At 34.6% G+C, this 21,668-nt stretch overlaps 2 protein-coding genes across 6 annotated transcripts in view; both read left to right on the forward strand.

The window, feature by feature from the left end:
* Positions 1-15,379, forward strand: part of LOC145285837 (basic phospholipase A2 RVV-VD-like) — a 79,455-nt gene extending 64,076 nt beyond the window's left edge. For all 5 annotated transcript variants that reach the window (XM_080134273.1, XM_080134276.1, XM_080134272.1 and 2 more), the window contains 2 exons: positions 4,127-4,245; positions 15,225-15,379. In XM_080134273.1, the coding sequence (XP_079990399.1) occupies positions 4,127-4,245; positions 15,225-15,364 (259 nt within the window). In that variant the 3' untranslated portion in view covers positions 15,365-15,379. The remainder of the gene's footprint in view (positions 1-4,126; positions 4,246-15,224) is intronic.
* Positions 15,380-21,254: 5,875 nt separating this feature from the next.
* LOC145285838 (uncharacterized) overlaps positions 21,255-21,668 on the forward strand; it is a 56,868-nt gene continuing 56,454 nt past the window's right edge. The window contains exon 1 of the mRNA XM_080134277.1: positions 21,255-21,412. The gene's annotated coding sequence lies outside the window, so the exon portion shown is untranslated. The remainder of the gene's footprint in view (positions 21,413-21,668) is intronic.

Genomic DNA, 21,668 nt, shown 5'->3' on the forward strand with positions numbered 1-21,668 from the left:
ATCATTAGTAATGAAAATTTGGTAAATTTAATAACTTATATGGAACGGCTCATCAAGAACTTATTTACTTTAGACTTGAACACAACCATATTGTAGTCAGCCGGAAAGCAGGAAAACGGAAGACAATTCCACAGGCGTGCAGTTCTAAGAAAGAAGCTTTGTTCATGGAATCTACGTTTAGGTTTAGGCACAGATAAAGAGTGGGGGAAATTATTGATAGTGTTTACAGCTAGACGAGTGTTTCTTGTGAAAGTTTGGCGAGGGGGGACCATAGATTGAAGCTCAGTTGAACACTTTCCATGAAAATAACGATACATCAGAGACAAACTCGCAACATCTCTTCTGTGAGATAGAGGTTGCAAGGAGGAGAAAAGGACATCTCCTACGAGGCTACGAAGTCTATTTTGAACTCTATCAAGGCAGGACAAGTCCTTTCTAGCAGCTCCTGCCCAGATGTGGCAACAGTATTCCATCCTTGGACGTACCTGGCTCTTATATAGGTAGAGAATAGCATCAGCAGTGAGATATCTACTGGATCGATAGAAAGATCCCACCATTTTTCCAGCGGCCTTGGCAACAGATTTGATAGACGTGTTCCATTTAAGATCAGGGGTAATGGTCAAGCCCAGAAGCTTGTCAAAACTTGAGGCCTCCTGAAGACGAGAGCCATTCATTTCAATTGATGACAAATGTGAATTAGAATGTTGATGATGTAAAGAGAGAAGCTTGGTTTTAGATGCATTAAAAGTAACCAGCCACTCCTTTCCCCATTGTACTACGTGCTCAAGATCAGAGGAGAGAGAATTGGAGAGAACTTGGTCGTTTACTGTCTTAGATGTGGTACCATAAATTGTAGTGTCGTCAGCATAAATGTCTACAAATGATGTAAGGATATGATTTGGAAGATCATTAATGTAGATCAGGAAAAGAGTTGGGCCCAGGATGGATCCCTGAGGGACACCGGCATTAATACTGTGAGCTTCTGATTTTTGCCCCTCAACTACTACTCTTATGAACCTATCAGAAAGAAATGATTTAATAATTGAGAAGACTTTTCCAGCTATACCATAGCTAGCGATCTTATGAAGTAAACCTTTATGCCATACCCTATCAAAGGCTTTAGATATGTCAAGAGCAATTGCCCTAGAAAGATTGCCACCGTCGAGAGATTTGCTAATCCTATGCGATATAACTGTAAGGACATCTGCTGTAGATCTAGCAGAACGGAAACCATATTGAGTGTCACTAAGAAGGTTATTTTTGTTGAGATGTTTGATTACTTCTGTATTTAACACAGATTCTAGCAACTTACTCATGACGCACAGGAGACTTATTGGCCTGTACTGAGAGGGGGATGAGCGATCACCTGAATTCTTAAATACAGGGCATACTGATGAGATTTTCCAGGGAGATGGGAAACTATTCTCCTTAAGACAACGTTTAAACAGTTTTGTAAGTATGGGCGCTAATTCAAGTTGAAGTTTTTTGAGTACTATAATTGGAATACCATCAGGGCCAGTTGCTTTACTCGAATCAAGGTTTTTGATTAGCTTCGCAACATCACGTACAGATATACGTATATCACATAGCGTGTTTTCTGATACAGGAGGAAATATTGGAGGTTGGCGGTCTTGGTCGCAAAGGGTAGAATTAGCTGCAAAGTTCTTGACAAAGAGTTTGGCTTTGTCTGATGCTGACGAGATTACCTCAGGTCCATTGATAATAGTTGGGATGGAGCACACGCTTCTATTCAGGATTCTGTTTGCTATTTGCCAAAACTGGTGGGAACCAAGCCTCTGCTCAGCTACTTTGGACTTAACAGATTGAGCATACAACACTCTTGCGTTCCTTATTACTTTCTTACAATGGTTGCTGGCAGTCCTGAAAACGGCTTTAGTTTCCATACATCTATTACGTTTGAAGCAGTGGAAAAAGTGATTTCTGTGCGCAATGGCAGCAGCACATTCTGGAGAGAACCATGGCTGGCTGTTAGGTTTTTGCTGAAACTTTTTAGAGGGTATGAAATGGTCAATACCTACAATTAACCATTCAGTTAGGTCTAATACTATAGAGGACACATCCTTTTTAAACATGGAATGCAGAGGTAGATCAGATATAAATGTACGGAAGCTATCCCAGTCAGCCTTAGTGTATCGATATACTGTACGATGAAGAGGTACGTCTGGGGACTTATTACATTTCATTTTTATCTTAATTGATACAACAGAGTGGTCGGAAGATCCAAGAGGCGACAGAACAGAAACTGAACATAGTTCAGGGCAAGTTGTGAGAAAAAGGTCTAGTAGGCTCGCATACTGGCCGTCATTATCGGGCACACGGGTAGGTTCCTGAACAATCTGAGTGAGGTCATAGGCAATGGAGAAATCATGACAGAACCTCCCCTCATCATCGGTCTTGTTTGAGTGGGTCAACCATTCGACGTTGTGAACATTGAAGTCTCCACATACGTGAATGTTAGCTGAAGGATAAGTAGAAAGGACTTGGTCAATTTTCTCAGATATGCTTTGAAAGATAGTAACTCCGCTGTTGTGGGGGCGATAGAGAGTAAATATAAATGCAGTAGTGTGAGCTAAAGCAACCCGGAAGCACATATAGGGTAAGTTAGGATCTTCCCTGGAGATGTCCCTCCCACATGGAAAGCTATCTTTAATATAGGCACATATTCCATGCCCATGGCGATCTTGGGGGTCAGATTTAGAAGTTAAGTTAGAGTATCCTGAAATTGCAAACTCATCTAGGGAAATAGCCTGTCCAATGCCAGTTTCACTTAAAAATAAAAGGTCTGGTTTAGTCTCCTGTAATTGGACTTTCATTCCATATTTAGGTAAACCGAGTCCACTTCCGGCGTCTTAACTTTGCGTACTGACTTTTTGGATATAACCCAATTGCACATATATAAAACAAAATATTTTTAATGACAAAATCAACGAAAATGAGAATACGTTTCTTGTTAAAATGTATTACTTTCAACAAGATGGCTGACATGTAATTTCCTCGAACTCCATTGTGTGTATTATTTCCACTCTTAACTCATCAGCGTCCTTGGTCCTTGAATTGATCATATTTCAGCAAGGTCTGTAGAATAAGAAGATAAGAAGTCTCATTCTAGCATTAAAAAAAAGTGTTGCTTCTCTTCGTTAGTAAGAACAAGGAAACGAGTTACTCGTGGAAAGAGTTTCTGTATAGATGATTATACAGACCTGTTGAAAGGGAGAAGGGTCCATGTGTACCGCATTGAAGTTCGTGTGTGAAGATAGCCATGTTGGGTTGTTTTTATTCACGTTTTAGTCGAACCACGAATCCGAAGGCTGAGTAAGTTTTTGTGTATGTCCCATCTTGAGCCGCAAGAATTCGCTTCTGCTTATGTTTGTTGCAATTTCATCTGCCGCAGATGTGCATTTTTAAGAGATATCTGTAATTGGCCATAATGAGTGGAATGTCTTTCAAATATTACACTTACTCTCTGATGATGATGGTAACTTAATACAAAATTTTCGTGCTAAACACATGGACAATTTTGAGAAAATCAAAAGACGAGCGAACAAAGAGATTAATGATCTCTGACCAAAACGTAATCGGTTGAATATCAAATAATTTTTGGTTATTCTAATAAAATTACATTTATTTTGATATGATGTTCCTATTTACAATGCCTCTCCACAGGACAGAGTTAGATACCAGGGTCGTTTTTTAATGTGGAGAAAAGGAACAAAAATTGTCTCAGTCATGAAGGATTTCTCCTCCACTGACAGAGAACAAGAAATTGGAGTGTAGATCTGAAGAACAGATACTACATTTTGATATGATGTTTGTGTATGGACCCGGATTTGTTAATTAAAAAAAAAAAGAAAAGAAATAGACTTGGCGCTATTTGCGTTTTGAATTTCTAACGGCTATGTTCTTTGGGGGGGGGGGGCATTTTTTCACCAGTCACCAATAATATCCAGTGTGATTGCACCTGAAGACGGTCGGAGGTTACATCGGTCGAAACGTTGTGCAAAAAACAACCCAGATGAGTGCAATAGTTTCGAAGAATCCAAATAATACAAAAAAAATACTAATTCATTTTGCTCTGTTTTCTCCATTCTTTTTTTTTTTTTTGCAGTTGCTGCAAGGCCCATGACAGTTGCTATAACGATGTTCGGAAGGTGTGTTATTTGTTACCACCAAAAGTTTACTTTGAACATTACGGCTGGATCTCAAATGAATCTGGAATTACATGTTGTAAGTTATTTTATCATTTTACGATTTCTAATCTATAAAAAATAAAGCTATAGATGTATGTATGTATGTATGTATGTATGTATGCATGTATGTATGTGTCTGTATGAAAATACTTAACCGATAAACTCTTAAGCTACTGGTCACACAACACTGAACTTGACAGGAAATGGTAATCAAACACTAAGGATGGTTTGTAATGAGTATAATCTTTGTTTGGATGGATGAATAACGCGTACAGAAATGTGTCAGCAAATCTAAATGCGAAATGTTAATTTCAACTTTGGGATATATTTCTATTACTTTTGTGCATATGCAAATGCTTTCATAGCTTGAAGTAGTTTAATTTTAAATCCCCCTTATCTATCTGTCCATAGCTCAAATGGTAGAGAATGTGTCTGGAGTACTAAATGTTTTGATTTCGATTCTAGCTGATGGCACCCATGTCATTTCATTTTTAACACTTGAAATCAGTACTATATATATATATATATAAATATATTTTGTGTACAGAAAGTTGTTAGTTGAGACAGATCATTGGTACCGTCGGTTTCAAGCCCGATAATAAGGCCCGTTTAAGGTATCCTTATCAAGCTATCTTCAGCCAATATTCGTCTCTCTCTCTCTCTCTCTCTCTCTCTCTCTCTCTCTCTCTCTCTCTGTATATATATATATATATATATATATATATATATATATATATATATACAGAGAGAGAGAGAGAGAGAGAGAGAGAGAGAGAGAAATAAAAAGGAACAAACCGTATTATGTGTTCATCAACGTTTCGTCTTTATTTCGAGACTTCCTCTGGGTGAAATAAAGACGAAACGTTGATGAACACATAATACGGTTTGTTCCTTTTTATTTCTCTATTTTGTCGGAATACTATTTCCATTATTTTCATCATATATATATATATATATATATATATATATATATATATATATATATATATATATATATAAAGCTGAATATCTGTGTGTGTGTGTGTGTGTCTGATCACGAATAGGCTCCTATATGGTTGACTATTTTAAAAACTGATTACATATAATGATAGAAGATGTATCGAGACACAGGAATGGGTATGTTTGATCTGGCAGAACGGTGGTTCATTAAAATTGTGGGGTCTGCGTTCTCGCCTGGTCCACAAAGTATGGAAATAAAAAATTTTAAAATTAAAAAAAAAACACGTTTACAAGTGTTTTTGATATAGATGTACATAAGAATACTTTGATAAGTATGTTTTAACTTAAATAGGGATGCCATAATAAAATTGGGGGATCTGCGTTCGCGCCTGGCCTCCATATAATGGAAATAGGCACAAACTTTAATAAAAACTTTTCATATCTATCCGCGTAAGTATACTTTGATAATTATGTTTCAGTTTGAAGAAATATGGTATAATAAAATTATGGGGTGTTCGTTCGCACCTGACCTCCATAGAATGGAAATATGTCACAAAGTTTAACAAGGTTTTTTGTACTATAGATCCACAGTTGTGATATGTGTTTCAGTGTGAACAGGTATGGTATAATAAATTATGGGGTTTATCTATTTTATTTTTACTTTCATCATATTTTGCTTTGGTTTTGATACCCCCAAATTCGAAGCTATCTCTTTACAACCCTTCCTTTTCATAACCTATCATACTTTCATAAATCAGAGTCCATTTTCTGTAGGCTGTTTTTTAACCCAGTCAACGACGGGTACTTTTGTTAGTATATATATATATATATATATATATATATATATATATATATTGCTTAACACATACGTGCTAGACTGGTGTCTTCTGCTATATTGGGCATTTAAACCTCATAGTTCACCAACATCTGAAGGAAAACGTGCCAAGCATTACCACCGCCACAATACGTAAAAAAAAAAAAAGAAAATGATAAACCTGTATTTCCTGATAAAGATTTTTGTCTGAATCGAAATATCGAATTCAATTTTAATAAATAAATTTGTATTTATTTATTGAATGAGATACTGCACTTGTTTTGCTTTAAACCGTTAAATCTTTGAATTTTGCATATATATATATATATATATATATATATATATATATATATATATATATATATATATATATATATATATACTAGCAGTTCAGCATCTAAGATTTCAAGTGTTTAGATACAAAATTGGCGGAGGAGTTTGGTAGAGTCTACAACGGTCAACATTTCAACTTTGACTTCTTGGCAATCACATTTTCGCCCAAAAACTGATTAAAAAGCTTGCTCTACGTCTGAATACAGTTTATGTAAAAATTTCAAATGTTTAGACCCAAAATTGGTTGAGTAATTTGTTAGAGGCTGCAGAGGTCAATTTTCTATTAACATTTATTGTTTTGGGCTCAAATCAAATTAAAAAGTTTGATCCATGTCCAAGTAACCTACATCTAAAATTTCAAGTCTTTAGACCCAAAATTGACGGAGGAGTTTGGTAAAGTTTTCAAAGGTCAAATCGTTGAACTTTGATCCCTTGACATCCAAATTTCTGGCTGAAAATCGATTAAAAAGATTTTCCCAAATCTCAATACCCCTTATTTCAAATCTCGAGTCTGTAAACTGAAAATTGACAGAGTTATTGCGTAGGGAAATGTACACACTCAGGCACACACACACACACATACACACACACACACACAATTTCACTTTTACATATATATATATATATATATATATAAAGATAGATAGATAGATAGATAGATAGTCAATAGAGAATTGGTTCTGTGATAATAAATAGGAAATCTGCATGAATTAAAATATATTTAAGCGTATTTTACGACCGGGCAATGCCGGGAGCCCCCCCCCCTGTCCGGCTAGTCTATAATAATAAAATACTTAGGTAATGTCATGTTCGTACCTATGTTATCACCTTTCACATTTCTTTTTTGAAAAGATAGGATCGCCTGATTTTCTGAAGATGAAATACAAAAAAATAATTTAATTTTGACATTTCATTTCATATGGAGAATAGAAAGTGGACACTGAGTTTACTTTCACCAACCTTGTAACTGTCGTTTCTCTTATTTTGTCCTTTAGTCCTCACATTCTATGAGCGATGTTTCTGACAAAGGGAGAAGAATTGCTATTATCTAGGTCAAACTCTATCCCCTTCACACATTATCATTGGCTATCTTTTTTTAGTCTTGAAGTGGTATTTTTCAGCTCCTTACATCAAGTGGCTTTATGCCTTGTCTGAAGCGATTTCTATTAATAATAAATTTAATGTAGCTTTTGTTTGAATGTAGAACTCAAACTAAAATATACTTTTTTGGCACTTGATTTCTGATCAAAATGTAGTATCTATTCTCTTCAAATGTTGGATATTTGACATGTGACCATGTGAAGAGAGGCATTTGATGGGTTGCAGACATGCAAATTAATTCCATTTGAGGAATGCAATGCTTTCCAACATTATCTGTTGAAATGCATAATTTGACCAGAAATATATGAGAGAAATATTAGTCAAAGAAGTAGAACACTAGACAATGGGAAATATTAAACATTCCGGAATGAAAGAATGTTTATATAAATCGACAACTGAAAGCGAGTTGGCCACAGAACGAGGATAAGCTACCAAAAACATCTGCACCACACATTCTCCACGTGCCTTTACAGATTTCACAATCATCATACTAAAATCGGAAAGGTAGTTATTGGGAATAAACAAAATATTTTATAACCAGCTGTGTTGTGTTTTATTTGCTGCCAAGTGTATATATTGAGACAGTGACAAAAGTTGATTTAGAAATTATATAGACTGAAAAGCACATTGGACGACCAACTACAGTAATATTTTGAGGTTGCGTTCTTGGTGGATGCCCATAGAATTATAACAGAGCGCGTATGAGCGCGTAGGAAAATATCAGCAAGAGCTGCAGGATAGCAGCAGTAGCCGATAAAGTACATATGCAAATTAGGAAGTATGTGCAGGTTTGCGTGACAAGAAAAAGAAAAAAGGACACCACTTGGCCTGAGAGAAGCAAAGAACATGCCTGGGAAGATGGTCATGTAAAGTTGAAGCTGAGATATGGCTGTCTATGACCAGTGTGCGGAGGAGAGAGAAGCAAAATGTGAACTGGGTGACGTGGACGTGTGGCTCCATGATGGTGACTTTTAAGCTGGTGTTGAGATGGCGGGGTTTTGTTAATCTCATGGAAGACGTAATGAACAGCAAAAAAAAAAACAAAAAAAAACAAGAATCAGGTATTGTTTGGAAACAATGGTAATAGATGCCTTTTGCTAAAACAGAAAGAGAAAAAAAAAAGCAGAGTTGGATTTATTTATTTAATTTTGTTTGTTCCTGTGACAGTACCTACGTTAAGCAGTTACCTAGAAATAGTGTCTCAATATAAAAAACATTGGTTTCTATCACCTCACTGACATTAGAAAAAGTGTGTGCAGCCTATAAAAACTTTGCCTCACTTAAGATAATGACTTCCAAAGTCGTCAAACATGATTACGGAGAAAATGTTTTTTTAAAACAAACTAAGCATGTGAGTCCCCCTCTACAAGTGAAAAATTTACTTTCACCATGACTAATGTTTGTGCAAAATTTCAAAAGAATTCAGGGAGTAATTATTGAGAAAAATGCAAACAGACGAACAATTTGGCAGCAATTTCACTCCTATAATCCCCCTAGGGAGGCAACCAGTTATCCGAAAAATTCATTCAAGCAAAAATTCACTTTCACCATGACTAATGTTTGTGCAAAATTTAAAAAGAATTCAGGGGGTGATTGTTGAGGAAAGTGCGAACAGACGAACAATTTTGGGACAATATTACTCCTATAATGCCCTCTAGGAAGGCAACTAGAGTTATCCCAGAAAATTTATTCAAGCAAAAATTTACTTTCACCATGACTAATATTTGTGCAAAATTTAAAAAAAATTCAGGGAGTGATTATTGAGAAAAGTGCGAATAGACGAGCAATTTTGGGGCAATTTTACTCCTATAATGCCCCCTAGGGAGGCAACTAGAGTTATCCCAGAAAATTCATTCAAGCAAAAATTTACTTTCACCATGACTAATGTTTGTGTAAAATTTAAAAAAATTCAGGGAGTGATTATTGAAGAAAGTGAGAATAGATGAACAATTTGGGGACAATTTTACTCCTATAATGCGCTCTAGGTAATGGTGATAAATGTTTTTTGCTAAAGCAGAAAGAAAAAAAGCTGAGTCGGATTTATTTTTGTTCGTTCCTGCGACGTTACAGAATAAAAATATGTCACAAAAGCTTACAAGGTTTTTTGAGATGGATTTTCATAATCAGATGCATTCTAAAACTAAGTATTTATATAAGTATATTTCACGTTGAACAAACATAGCACAATAATATTGTGGGGTCTGTGTTTCTGTCAGATGTCAATAGAATGCACAGTAGCAATACAAGGTGGAACGATAAAATTGTTGCCCTAGAAAAAAGACATGATTCCATTTCCGTTTGATGAAAATCGGTTTTCTTTTTTTGTTTTTGTTGCAGACTATCTACTAGTTGGCCAGTTATGTACAAATCCCAAGAGCGATAGGAGCTTTCTATCATGTCTGAAAGTGACACAATGTTCAACAAGCAAGATTGGAGATGCGCCGCTATACAACCCATGCTCCTTACCGATCCAAGTTATGATAGCAGGACCATTGCCAGCATCCTCAAAATGTAAATCCAGACGGTTTAACGCTTGAGGGCACAGCTCAACAAAGTTTCTGGCCATGGTTATGGTCTTTGGTGTTCTTTCAAGTGAGGGCCACATCATGCCACCTGACATCTTCAAAGTCGGCTTGAAAGTCAACACCAAAATGTACCTGGATGTGCTGAAGAGTGTGGTGATCCCCTGGTGCAATCAGGTGGTCGCCGACAGACCCTGGGTGTGGCAACAGGACTCAGCGCCTGCCCACACGTCCAAAGAGACCCAGGCTTGGCTTCAGAATGTGTGCTACGACTTTGTACTCTTCTTTCCATACCTCTTCCCCTCCTCCCTCAACCTGAACCCGCTGGACTACTTCATTTGGTCAAACATCAAGAACATCACCAAAATGACCTCCCACAGCACCAAAGGCAGCCTGATCGCAGCCATCCACCAAGTATTCGCTGAGATCCTGACGGTGCTTGTGGAAAAGGCATGCTTCTAGTTCCAGATCTGTATCAAGGCGGTGATTGAAGCTGAAGGTGGATACATTGAATATATGTCAGCTCTACTACATAATCAAGCTACCTGAATTGATTTTGTTTAAATAAAAGGTTTAAAAATAAAGCTCTAGTGTTGTTTTCTTTAGGGCGACAAATTTTATCGTTCCATTCTCTATTTTTCAATGCTAAAAACGATTCTTTTTTCTTCCTGATTTGTTTAAAACTAATTTACCATTGCTTGTACTAATGATAAAATGATAAATATTTAGTGATTTAAAAAAATAAAATCCATAGATCCCCCCCCCATTCCCACCCCCACCCGACCCCCACACACATAAGTGTATTTTTACATTTGTGAAAATATGTGCACATATTTACAAGGGTTTTTGCGGTAATCGAAACATTAAAATAAAACAATTCTAAGGATAAATACTAAAAGATTTTAAAATAATCGGGATTGGAATCGGTAATTGTATCGAAATCGGGAATTTAGGACAGAATTAATAATTGTATCTGTTTGTTTGTGTCTGTCTGTCTGTGATCTGATCAATATATACAAAAGATAGTTTCACAAATTAATTTTTATACTGAAAACAAACATTTATACACTTTTATTCTATCATCTGTATATGTACTACTTATTCAAAGGAAATCTAAATTAAAGAAATTACATGAGTTTTTTTCTGGAAATCGCTCTAGACAAGGCATGAAGCCATGTGATGTAAGGAGCTAAAAAAAGCCAACGATAAGTGTTAACAGATTTCAATGTAGAAAACAACAATTCTTTCCTTTTTGTCAGAAACATTGCCCATGGAACGTGAGGACTAAAAGACAAAATAAAGGAAACAAGAGTTATAAGTTACCGAAAGTAAACGTATGGTCCACTTTCTACTAACCTTGTTTACATACTATATTAAAGAAAATCTTGTGATTGTGGCCTGGTAGACCAACACAAAACCCATGGATAACAAGTTTTTTAAGTTGTTATCCATGGGTTTTCGGGTATGGTGACAATGAATATCGCATTTAAAATGAGGGCCAGCAACTAGTTTTCACGATACTAAAAAGATACTTTTCTGCATGTTTCATGGAGTAATGTAACGCGGCGGCCATTTTTTTTCAACATCTGTAAAATTTTACTTGGTTTTCACCTTAACATTTTCCCTTAAAAATGAAGGTTTTTGAGTATGCTAAAAACGAATATTGCATTTAAATTTTCTGCAAATAAGTAGCTTTCTGGATATTAAGCAATGTAGTTATTTATGTTATAAGTGTTGGCCATTGTGGTACGCGCAAGCGCGCGCATATATTTTTTTTTATATAAAAAAATAGATTAACTCTTCATTATCTTGCAAATTCATTATGGCGTTTCTATTTTGAACAAATAGGGACACGGCGTTACTTTACTACATAAAAGATGCGGAAAAGTATCTTTTCAGTATCGTGAAAACTAATTTAAATGCGATATTCGTTTTCAGTACACTCGAAAACCGTTTAAAATAAGTTTTTAAAGTAAGTTTTTGTGTTGGTCTATTTTAATAATTAGCTCTATGTTATTAATGGCGTTTACTGATAGAATTATTTTATTTGTTTTGTTTAGGAATATTATTTAAAGTTGATTTAATTTATTTTTAATTTATTTTTAATTATTTGTTAAAGCCGACACCAGCTCAGTTTAAAAACGAAAGAGAGCTTTATTTAAAAACATGTGGTCGCTAATTTCACCCACCCCGCTTCCTAAAAAAATGCTAAAAATCTCAAATCTGCCCCCCCCCCCCACACAAAAAGACTAAATTGTATAAGTAAAAAAAAAAAAAAAAGAAAAAAAAAGAGGCACTCTTTTTAGAGTCATGTCAATAAATTTCACTTGGGGAGGAGGGTGCGATTACATTTAAACAGTTGAAAAATATCCGCAAACGAACGAGACCACGTACTTTTTTTTACAGTTATTGGTAAGTGGTGATCGATTGGAGCTTTCAATTTTGATGGGATATGCCTTCTTTTTTGGTTCCTCTACAAAAAGAGGGCGGACCCTTCTTCGTCCGTCCGTTTATTTATCCGCACTTTTCCCAATAAATACGCTTTGGAATTTTTTTAAAGTTTTGCACAAACATTAAACATGATATGAGTAAAAAAGTAACAGAACAGATTTTCCAGGAAAACTCCGGTTGCCCCCCCCCCCCTCTGGCGTACCTTTCAGGTTAAAATGGTTAAAATGGCTAAAATTGACATTTTTGTGCTTATTAAAAAAATTGATGTCTTGGATTTTTATAAAACATTCTGAAAAGCCAACCGATTTCTATATAATTTTGTTTGTCTATACTTCACAATAACTCTTAGGTGTGCTCCAGGGGCTCTTTTAGGACGAATAAAAACATTCTATTTTTGGGACTATTTTACCATATTTGTTCAAAATTTTCTGTGTATGTCTATTTAGCAATTTTGAATGGTGCTGAACTCAAATTTAAATATGTTAAGGCCTTGGGGACTTTTGGGACTAAATGGGCGAGGGGCAAATGATGGACTTAGTCATTTCTTTTTTTGCATGGTGCAGAACTCAAATTTACATGTTAAGGCCTAAGACTGCACCATTTGTTCATTTTCACCAGGATTTGACGTCCCCTGGGGACTTTTGGGGCTAAATGAGGGGGAGGGGCAATGCTGAACTTAATCATTTTTTTATGCCTCGTTCACTGTGCACTCACGGTGGGCCATGCATACTTCACTTGTTTTTATTAAAATTTTAGATGAAGGTTGGGCTGGTGTGGTTGGAGAGTTAAAACTTTATGGAGTGAATTCGGGGAACTTCTGTTATTGCTACTTAGCTCAGCGTTACTATTGACAACCAAAGGAATAATCTATTTCTTTTTTTAATTTTCTTATTAGCTTGTTTAAGCTGGGGATGGGGCATCCTACTAAATGTCAAACATTCACCTGCTAACTCAGATATCTCCACCAAAAGATCTTTTTAAGATTCTGACTGTCTCTTTAAGCGCAACTGTTTTAATCTCTCTTGCACTTGGTCCACCAGGTATATTTGCCAGGTAGTTTTTGACATCCTTTTTCATGAATCCTCTTGCTCCTATAATAACTGGAATATCAGGCATGTGTACACAAGTGTGATGATGTATGGAAATGAAGTCTGGTCGGTGATGGTTGAAGACATGCGTTGCATGGAGAGAAATGATATACGCATGATACAAAGAATGTGTAATGTGAGTCTTAATGACAGGCTTTGATCAAATGACTTCAGAGGAAGATTAAATGTGGACAGTATCGGAAGATGTGTGCAGAGCAGAAGATTCTGAAGGTATGGTCACATTGAAAGATTGGATTACAGTTAGTAGATGTAGAACAGTTAAGTTAAAAGATCCAGTTCACAGGGAAAGGCTAAGAAAAACATTGGAGGAAGTGATAAAATAGACTTGAGGAGAAGAGGGATAAATAAAGACCTGGCCAGAGATAGGTTCATTTGAAAGTCAATTTTTTAAAGCTGTCCACTACATACCAGCACGCAAAACAGACATTAAACCAATGTTGTTGATGATGATGATGATTACGATGATGGTGGTGATAGTGATGATGATGGTGATGATGATTGTGGTGGTGATATTGTTCAAAGATGGTTTATTTGTTTGAAATTTGGTGACCCAGGAAGCCATTTTGACAGCTGCAAATAAATATTGGCCCTATATAGTTGTTAAAAGTTGAGCTTTTTTTATGATAATGTTTCGTCCTCTTCTTTTCAACTACTAATATTTTGTCTTATTTGAATTAATCGGACAATTGTTCTAACCTTGAGCATTATTTGCGCAACGTTTCGGTTGATGTAACCTTCGACCTTCCTTAGGTGTAAAAGTCACCAGGTTTAAGGGAGATACAGTGATACACATGATTATTGGATACATGTTATTTTCTGTTATAACTCTAATTTTTTATGTCCGCCATTTTGACTGATATTTGCTAAGTAATATCTAGTAAAGTTGTTTTGATTGTTTGTGAAAGGAAAATTAAAAACTCATCGTTGAATCCATTTGTTTGTTTTTTAATCAAAGTTCAAAATAACACTATGCAAAAGTATTGGATACATAACACTTTTTTTCAAATTTCCAATCGAAACTTTGTATTTTAAAAGCCTTTAAATGTTTTTATCATTTGGATTAATTGGACAACTGTTCTCCTCTTGAGTCTTATCTGCACAACGTTTCGGTTGATGTAACCTTCATCCTTCGTCAAGTGTAAAAGTCGCAATGTTTTTGGCAGAAAAAAAAAAAACAATGGCGACTTTTACACCTGACGAAGGTTGAAGTTTTTTTGTTTTTTTTACATGGAGGTCACCACTTATCAAGGCCCAGAATCCACTTGGGGATAAGGGTTATTGCGTGTACAGTAATCAATGGGATAGTATTGTAGTAATTGTTAGTATTAGAGATTTGATAAAGTGTCTTACTTAAGGGGGCGGGTCATCAGGAATTTGTTTATGTTGGACTTGAAGACATCCAAGTTATAGTCAGGTGGGAAACAGACAAATGGAAGAGAGTTCCACAGGCGTGCACTTCCAAGAAAGAAGCTTTGTTCATGGAATCTATGTTTTGATTAAGACGCAGATAAAGAATGGGGAAAGTTAATGACAGTGGTTTCAGCTAGACGGGTGTTTATTGTGAAAGATTGGCAAGAGGGGACCAGAGATTGGAGCTCAGATGAGCACTTTTTTCTTTTTTTTTTTACACCAACTGAAACGTTGTGCAAATAACACTCAAGATGAGAACAATTGTTCGATAAATCCAAATGATACAGATATTCATACCTCATCTGAAAAACTGTAAAAATAATATTTTATTTTTCAGGCAACCATCATTTGTGCAAGCAGAGATTATGCCAGTGTGATAAAATCGCCGTACAATGTTTCGCCAAGAACTTGGAATATTACAATCCACAGCACTTGTCTTTATGGGGGAAAGTATTCCAAACTCTACTGGAAAAATAAATGTTTTTAAATCAACGCAAAATTGTCCTACTTGATAAAAAGCAACTTCTTTCACATTGGGCTGAGCACATATGACATACAGGGTTGAACGATAAATTTTTCGCCTTAGAAAAGACGACATGATGCCACTTCCGTTTGATGAAAACTGGTTTTCTTTTTTTATTTGCAGACCGATTGATGTATAAATATCAAATTAGATAATTTTCGATATAGTTTAAAGTTTGTGTTCACCCAATGTCATCAGACAGGGGTGAACGATAAAATTGTCGCCCTAACGAAAACAACACTGCAGCATTATTTTAAAACTTTTATTCAAAAAATCAATTCAGGTAACTTGATTATGCAGTAGAGCTGACATCTATGTTCTCGCCGTATGATCAAATGAAGAACTCCAGTGGGTTCAGATTGGGGGAGGAGGGGGGTGCCAGTGAGAGAAGAGTATAAAGTCGTAGCACTTCTTCCGAAGCAAAGCCTGGGTCTCTTTGGACTTGTGAGTCAACACCAAGTTCTGCTGCCATACCCAGGGTCTGGCAGTGGTCACCTGATTGCACCAGGAGATCCCCACACTCTTCAGCACATCCAAGTTTACTTTGATGTTGACTTTCAAGCTGACTTCGAAGATGTGAGGTGGCATGATGTGACGTTCATTTGGAACCACACTAAACATCATAACTGTGGCCACAAACTTTGTTTTTATCACCCCGGAGGATGCTGGCAATGGTCCTGTTGTAATGACTTGGATCAGTAGAGAGTATTACAGCGGCGCATCTTCGACCTTACTTGTTGAACAAACATTGTGTTACTTTTAGACATGATAGAAGGCTCCTATCATTCTTAGGATTTGTACACAACTGGCCAACTAGTAGATGGTCTGCAACAAAAAAAGAAAATTGTTTTTCATCAGACGGAAATGGAATCATGTTGTCCTTTCTAGGGTGACAATTTTATCGTTCAACTCAGTATGTATGGCACAATCACATCGACACACTGGTTCTCACCAGATCACTGAAGTTAAATAACGATTGGCCTGACCAGTACTAGATGGGTGAATATTTGGGAAGACTAGGCGCTGTATGTACCGCGCTGAAATGTAGAAATTTCCAGGTGGGTATCTGGGGTTGTGTTAATTCACTGGAAGAAATGCACCCCCCAGTCTTCATTAAGACATGCATCTAGAAGGAAAAACTGATGTAAAAACTGAGGTCTGTTGTATACTCTGTTATGGCACCCATTGCACTGATGTAGTTATACCCAAAAGTGTGGTTGGTTCTGCACAAAGTCTTCACCACTATAAACAAATCATCTGTGTGGATATTTGAACAACTTAGTTGTTAGTGGCAGAGCTCATATATCAAAATCGACGGGAGGGCCCATTACACACGCATATATATATATATATATATATATATATATATATATATATATATATATATATATATTAGTCCTCGCGCGAAAGAGCAGGACACAAAATGTTTTAAATAATAATAATAATAATAGAATAACAATAACAAAGACTTTCGCTAGCGAGGACTACTATTGAGCGTAACCAGTTATACAGTCCTTTTGAAATTTTCATCTCTATTTTTCTCGTTATCTACTGAATATTTTTAATGAAACCTATATGAAATATGTTTCTTATTAAATTGTAAAGATTTTGAATTCTGAAAGAAGTTTAAAAAAAATTAATCTAAAAAAGTTATTTTAAAGTTTTTGTTAAAAAAATTCAGATTTTTCTCATTATTCAGACATGTATGACAAAGAGGGAGTTGCAAAAAGGAGTTGTGGTGTGAGGAGAAATACAAACTGAAACAGAGAGAATATTCAGACCTGTAATAATACAAAGAGGGAGTTGCAAAATTGAGTTATGGTGTGAGGAGAAATACAAACTGAAATAGAGAGTAGGAGAGTTTTTATAAATACATACAAAACCACATTCATTTTTTTTTTTAAACCAAATTAATAAATTAAATAAAATATAATCTTAAAAAGATACGATACAAGTTAGAAAAGCATTTCATCCAGGGCATGAAAATTGTTAAACAAAATATTTTTACTGTAGGCTTTAAAAATAAAGGTACAAGATTCAATTTGAAATTCATTTATCTTCAAAGTGCACTTTTACACATTTTACAAAGTAAGGTATTAAATTTTTGTACCTTTGTAAAATTTATAAAAGTACACTATGAAGATTAATAAATTTCAAATTGAATCTTGTACCTTTATTTTTAAAGCCTACAGTAAAAACATTTTGTTTAACAATTTTCATGCCTTGGATGAAATGCTCTTCTAACATATATATATATATATATATATATATATATATATATATGTCATCCACATACAGTACTGATAAGGAGCATTATTTTTCATGGATCCAACACTATATATATATATATATATATATATATATATATATATATATATATATATTAGCCCATGTATGGAGTATTATTGTAATATTTGGGCTGGTGCATCTGCTACTAGTCTCTCACTCCTAGACAAGTCGCCAAACTGATAGGTCCTGAACTGTCATCTAAGCTTCAGCCTCTGTCCCATCGACAAAATGTAGCATCGCTCTGCCTGTTCTACAAGTACTTTAACGGTGAATGTTCCGACGAACTGCAAGCACTTGTACCCCCTCTACATAAATACGCCCGACAAACCCGACAAGCAGCAAAACCCCACCCCTTCACAGTTGAGATCCCTAGATGTAAGAGTGCCTTCTACTCCAGTATATATATATTAGTTCCCCTAAATATATATATATATATATATATATATATATATATATATATATATATTAGATTCCCTAAATATATATATATATATATATATATATATATATATATATATATATATATTAGTTTCCCTAAATATATATATATATATATATATATATATATATATATATATATATATATATAACTACTTAATTTACTCACATAAAATGAATATACGAAAGTATAGATTTATGCGTAAACTTTAAGTATTTACTTCAAAAGTGCTCAATACGTAGGTAGAGCTAGTTAGTAATTTATAAAATATATATGGCGATTAAGCTACACTGAATATTTCATCCACTCTAGAACTCTTCAGGCTTATATATATTTCATATATATATATATATATATATATATAAAATGAAAATTACAATTGAATTTACCAAAATGATCCAAGATGGTAAAATTGAAGTAAATTATAAATATTAAAGAATTAATATTTATAAAATTATCTCAGCCAGATAAAAAAGCTCGATAAAACCAAATAGGAAATAGACCTTATAATATGAGCAAACAATTAATAAAATATGTTAAAACACTTTGAAATGAGTTAAAAATATATTTAATCTGAAAAAGAAACACTAGATACATGGATAGTCCTTAATCCGCGGAGTTTCGAAGAAATACTTTCCTTCTCATCAGAGGGTAGGAATTAGCAAAATGCGGGATCGGATTTTGCATGCAGAAGTATTTGATGAAACAACAAGTAAGTCAAAAATCTTACTTGAAAACAAAAAAGTGAAGCAGAGGGAATATGGTGAAGAAAAAGGTGATTACACATGAATGGATAGTCTGGTGGAATTACAAACGGTAAAATCCAAATACATAACTTCAAAAAATTTAAAAGAATTTCCATTTGTACAAGTACTTGTACAAATGGAAATTCTTTTAATTTTTTTTTAAGTTTTACATTTGGATTTTACCGTTTGTACTTAGGACTCTTCAGGCTTATATATATATATATATATATATATATATATATATATATATATATATATATATATATAAATATATATATATATATATATATATATAAATATGTATATATATATATAAATACTTTTGAAAGCAAAATCCGATCCCGCATTTTGCTAAATCCTACCCTCTGATGAGAAGGAAAGTATTTCTTCGAAACTCTGCGGATTAAGGACTATCCACTTATTTTGTGCTTCCTTTTTAAAATTAAATATGTTTTTAACTCTTTTTCAAAGTGTTTTTAACATGTTTATATATATATATATAATGAAATCAAAGGAGATGCAGTGTTTACCTGATATAATAATGGTAAACTTCAATCTTATATAAATACCAGTATTTATGTATAGATATTTTAATCCCAACCAAATAAAAAGTTCAATACACAAATAATAAAGAGGTAAAGCTTATCATAATAGAAAAGAAATTAAAACTGTAAGTTCAAGTTTACAATCAAATTTATTGATCAACCAAATACTCCAAAAACAATTTGTAATTCCTTATTCTGCGGAGTTTCAAAGTTCTTGCTATTCTTGCTATTCTTCTCATCAGTGGACAGAAAAAATGAGCAAATTATATTTGTAGCAATGCTAGAATTTGCTGGTTATGGCATTAAACGAAACCACAATTTTTTATAGGCATAAATTGCAAAGATGTACATGTCCTTTAAAAACAATGAGTGAAAAAATGTTGGAGATGTAAGTATGGAGTATTCCGTTGAACAATAAATTTGATTGTAAATTTCAACTTACGATTTTTATTTCTTTTCTCTTTTTTATATATATATATATGTCAACTTGCTATATATATATATATATATATATATATATATATATATATATATATATATATATATATATATATAGCAAGTTGACAAAAATGTTCTTATGGTCTTTAACTTTTAAATTCAGATCAACAATTTATTGATCGAAATAAGCACTATCAGAATCAACACATTTGCCAACACAAAACAAGTGTATTTATGCCAGTAACATAAAAATCTAGCGTTCTGATGCCGATGAAGTCGCTGAGGGCGTTTTTGATATCGCTTAGGTTTTTGAAGCATTTTTCATGTAGAAAGTTGTTGAGGCGTTAAAACAAGTAGTAGTCGGAAGGTGAAAGGTCTGGAGAGTATTGTGGATAAGGCAGAGTTCTGTAGCCCAATTCATTTAACTTCTGCATGATCGCTTTATCAATTTATGGTCGGGCATTGCTGTGGAGGAAAATTGGGCCTTTTCTGTTGACTATGTTATTGTCGAAATTTCTGATGCATTTCATCCATTTGTTGAGAGTACTTCACCGCCATAATGGTTCATTTGTTGAGAGTACTTCACCGCCATAATGGTCCATTTGTTGAGAGTACTTCACCGCCATAATGGTCCATTTGTTGAGAGTACTTCACCGCCATAATGGTTCGTCTACATTAAAAAAAAAACTGCAATGGATGAGACTGATCACAGATCAACAAACAGTCAGCATGACCTTCTTTAGGTGCAACTCTGGCTCCGGAAGGTGTCATGGAGCTTTGTTGGCATCTAACCACTGAGCTGAGTGTCGCTGGTTGTCATAAAGAAATCATTTTTCATTAAAAGTCACAATCCAGTCGAGAAACGGGTCGTTCCTGTGGCATAAAAGAAGGGAAGCTGACAATTCATAATGGTCGGGAATCATCAGTGCAGGGTGTCACAATTATTGCCAGTCGGAAGATTCAAACCCGGCAACAAAGCCATCTTTGACTCCATTTGCAAGGAACAAATTTCACCGTTAACCGCGAAAAATACAGTTGAAATTTAAACATTTGCTAACATTTATTTGTTATATATTTGAATTTTGACCTCTTTTTCGTACCTCTGTGGATTGTAAAACAAAGACACAACTTCTTTTCACTTGGAACGTTCTAAGACTTTTGGATTCCACCAAATCTTTATCTTTCGCTGGCAAACAAATTGTCAGTCAAAAAAAATTGTATGGATACACATTTATGATTCTTTCTTTTGATAGTGGTTTCTCCTTTTTTTTTTTTTAAGTTTTTCATATCCCTGTATGTGTTTGGATTTTCGAAACGTAAAACGTGACGTCACAGTATAACGTGAACAAGTGACGTATCAGTTTAAATTGTAACGTGTAAGTTGACCTCTAAAAAAAAAAAAAAAAAGAAAAAACGCATCCATTATTTTTTTGTTGAATCATAAAGAAAATAATATTTTTTGTCGCTGCTTAAATGCCGACAAAAACCGCCCAATTTTTCTGGGTCTACAAGTTGGAGTAGGTGCTTTCTTTTTTGAGACGAACGGTAAGTTAAAGATTCCTCATACGTGAAATTTGGTAAATTGGATTACTTAAGGTCGCGGTCCAATAAAAAATTTGTTTACATTGGACTTGAAGACGACGAAATTGTGGTCAGCTGGGAAGCAGGCAAATAGAAGAGAGTTCTGCAGGCATGCGATAGTTTTCATTAAATATTATTAATTTATATTTTTATTAACAAATATCATTAAATGAGGAATCATTTCAAATTAAAATTTGTGTTTGGTCGTTAGATAAACACG

This window comes from Euprymna scolopes, chromosome 10 (genome assembly GCF_053919585.1).
Source record: "Euprymna scolopes isolate OS-2025 chromosome 10, ASM5391958v1, whole genome shotgun sequence".
NCBI lineage: Eukaryota > Metazoa > Mollusca > Cephalopoda > Sepiida > Sepiolidae > Euprymna > Euprymna scolopes.